The following is a 2,482-nucleotide window of genomic DNA, read 5'->3' as shown; positions in this document are numbered from 1 at the left end:
CACATGATCGAACACGAAAAGTTGTGCGGGTAGTAGGCAAAACAGTAGTGTCTCCTAGTTGATCGATTGATCATATTGAAGCCTTTTCGTCACCCTACATGGGACAAGTCGATCTCCACCTTGTCAGAGCTCGCTAGTAGATAGTATTTATGTTATATATTTGATCGTGAGTTGATTTAGCAGCTGGGCAATATCTTTTTTTTTCGGTTATTGTCATGTAGGGTTAGGGTTCCCTGGTCTCGCAGAAATGCAGCTAGAAAGATCCCTCGAGTTGAGATTGCATGTGCAAATAGTGAACGAAGGTCTCTTATGTATTGTACTCATGCGTGCTAGTGATACAGTATTAATGCTTACATAGGTCTAGGGAGCGTTAGTTCGGGCGCTATAATTAGCTAGACGTAAATACGTACATGTAAATACTAAAATAGGCCTTCCGTCACAACTTGTAATACGATTAACGATCCCGCGGCACAAAAGAGAAAAACTGATAAAAGTTGTCGCGACTTTTCGCTTCCCAAGACATCAATTACATCTAACTCTTATATTAAATTATAAAGTCACCAATTCCACCCTACAAATCGCAATCAACATCCTCCTAGCCCGCCCAATTAATCACCACCATCACTCAACATCAATAGAAGCCGATTAATATGGCGCATATAACCAGGCGAATTCCAGAGAATACAGCCACTGAGGTCGAAGTGACTGCAACGCCTAGCTTGTTTTCCCTGGATTTTGTGTAGGAGCCCCCCACTCTTACTCACAATTGTTGAAACATCTTATACTGCCATTCTCTCCCGAGCTCCCCTCATGTACCGGAGCGTATTAATACACCTGGTTTCCAAATGTCGAGCTCTAATATTGAATTCTTTGAATTGGCAATGGTGGGGTCCACCATGCTGTGGGTCCTCCGCGCTACAAGACCGTCCAGAATTCCAGCCCGAAATAAGGAATCCGGGTGGGAAAAATACGCTCCATCGTGCATGTTGTCGTGACTGTGCTGATAGTTTCCTTTGCTTTCGCATTTAAAGCAAGCACCTCTTTAGGGCCTACAACAATCCCCCATACACGCACCGTGATCTATACAACACATACTGCGAAATCTCGTCCCTCAAAGGTGCCACAGTGTCAACAATGGTTGTTCTGGGAGATACCTCTGCTGCCCTCATTAATGCCTTTAAACTTGGCCATTCCTTCGACATGGCGGACCTCGTTTGTGTCCAACCTTATCTAAAGTCCGAGTTTGAAGTGGACGAACATTATAGCCCGGCCGGCAACCCCATTCCGGTCGTGCCCGCTGAGCATCGCATGCCGCTGTTGAACCGTATGCTCAGGTCGCTCCAAGAGTTAGAAAAGGTCTACAGAAGGTTGGATGATGAGACCCTCACTTACTGGAGGCTGCGTGGTTATGGTTCCTGGCAGATTGCGTATGATACGGTGAGGGGGGAAGAGGTTGAAAAATGGATAAGGTCTTGGCAACGGAATAATGGTCGGGGAAACAAGTTGCGGAGAAAGATAGTGAAGATATGGGATTATCTTAAGCATGAGGGGATACCGGATCTTCGCAAACAGGAACCTTACGAGTGGGAACAGGCGGGTATACCAATCGGTACGGAAGGGGTGCAACTATACTGGCTAGATAAGGAGGAGAACGCGGAGGAAGGTTTCGCGGGAGGTGGGTATACAGTGCTTCCTGAAAATGAAAGGGATGTGGGCGAGGTGAACACCGTTAGGAAAAGATGTGTCCCCCGTGGGGAGCGTTCGGTGGTGGAGTAGGGGGTGGGAGCGGCGTTCAATGGTATTGAGATGTTAATTACGATACAATTTACCCATGGATATATTTTAGAAAATATTCTTATAAGCTGTAAAGTTGCTCATGGCGAAAAAAATAGGAACGAACAGTTTATTGATAGTATATCTCCCGGCGGGGTCAAGTCATCAAGCTGCTGCTTCACGATTAGGAATCACAATACTCCCTCTGCTCTACTGGGAAGAGGATCGTGGAGGACAAGTTCTTTTCCAGCCTTCAGAGGTTTTATAGATCGAGTGCGGTGTTAACAGAAAAGGGGACAAGGCCAAAATCTATGATCATCATGAAGAACCGCCGAAAGGCTAACCAGACCATCCATCATCCTCAAACCTATCATATCCAACTACAGTGGAGTCCCGATAGTAGCATTCTCGATAATAGCATATCCTCGATTGTAGCATATAGTTGGGCAATCCCAAACGAGTCGGTACGGGCAAATTTGTTCTCGATACAAGCATATTCTCGATAGTAGCACACGAAAATTCATTCCCAACCATATGCTACTATCGAGACTCCACTGTATTAGTATCCAGTTTCCTGATCGAAAAATCCGCCATATGTTATTGTGGTAAGTCTGTGTATAAGAGGCACCGCTCTGTCACCGGTGCCTGTGAATCATGAAGTGTGGCTTGCTCTCTTTCTGAACGTCATTCGTCGATTGGCGCAACAGGA

The 2,482-nt window shown here is 45.8% G+C and overlaps 1 protein-coding gene across 1 annotated transcript; it reads left to right on the top strand.

Annotated features, from left to right (window-relative positions):
• Positions 1-1,134: 1,134 nt before the first annotated feature.
• Positions 1,135-1,776, top strand: H6S33_007268 (uncharacterized protein; the record flags this gene model as incomplete). Its single annotated transcript, XM_044838728.1, has 1 exon — positions 1,135-1,776. One exon carries the CDS (start codon positions 1,135-1,137, stop codon positions 1,774-1,776), a length of 642 nt encoding a protein of 213 aa, XP_044688804.1.
• Positions 1,777-2,482: the final 706 nt, after the last annotated feature.

The sequence above is a fragment of the Morchella sextelata genome (assembly GCF_020137385.1).
Source record: "Morchella sextelata strain SCLS chromosome Unknown scls_23, whole genome shotgun sequence".
Taxonomy (NCBI): domain Eukaryota; kingdom Fungi; phylum Ascomycota; class Pezizomycetes; order Pezizales; family Morchellaceae; genus Morchella; species Morchella sextelata.
The sequence above is the reverse complement of the archived record's forward strand: the minus strand, read 5'-3'. Positions and strand labels throughout refer to the sequence as shown.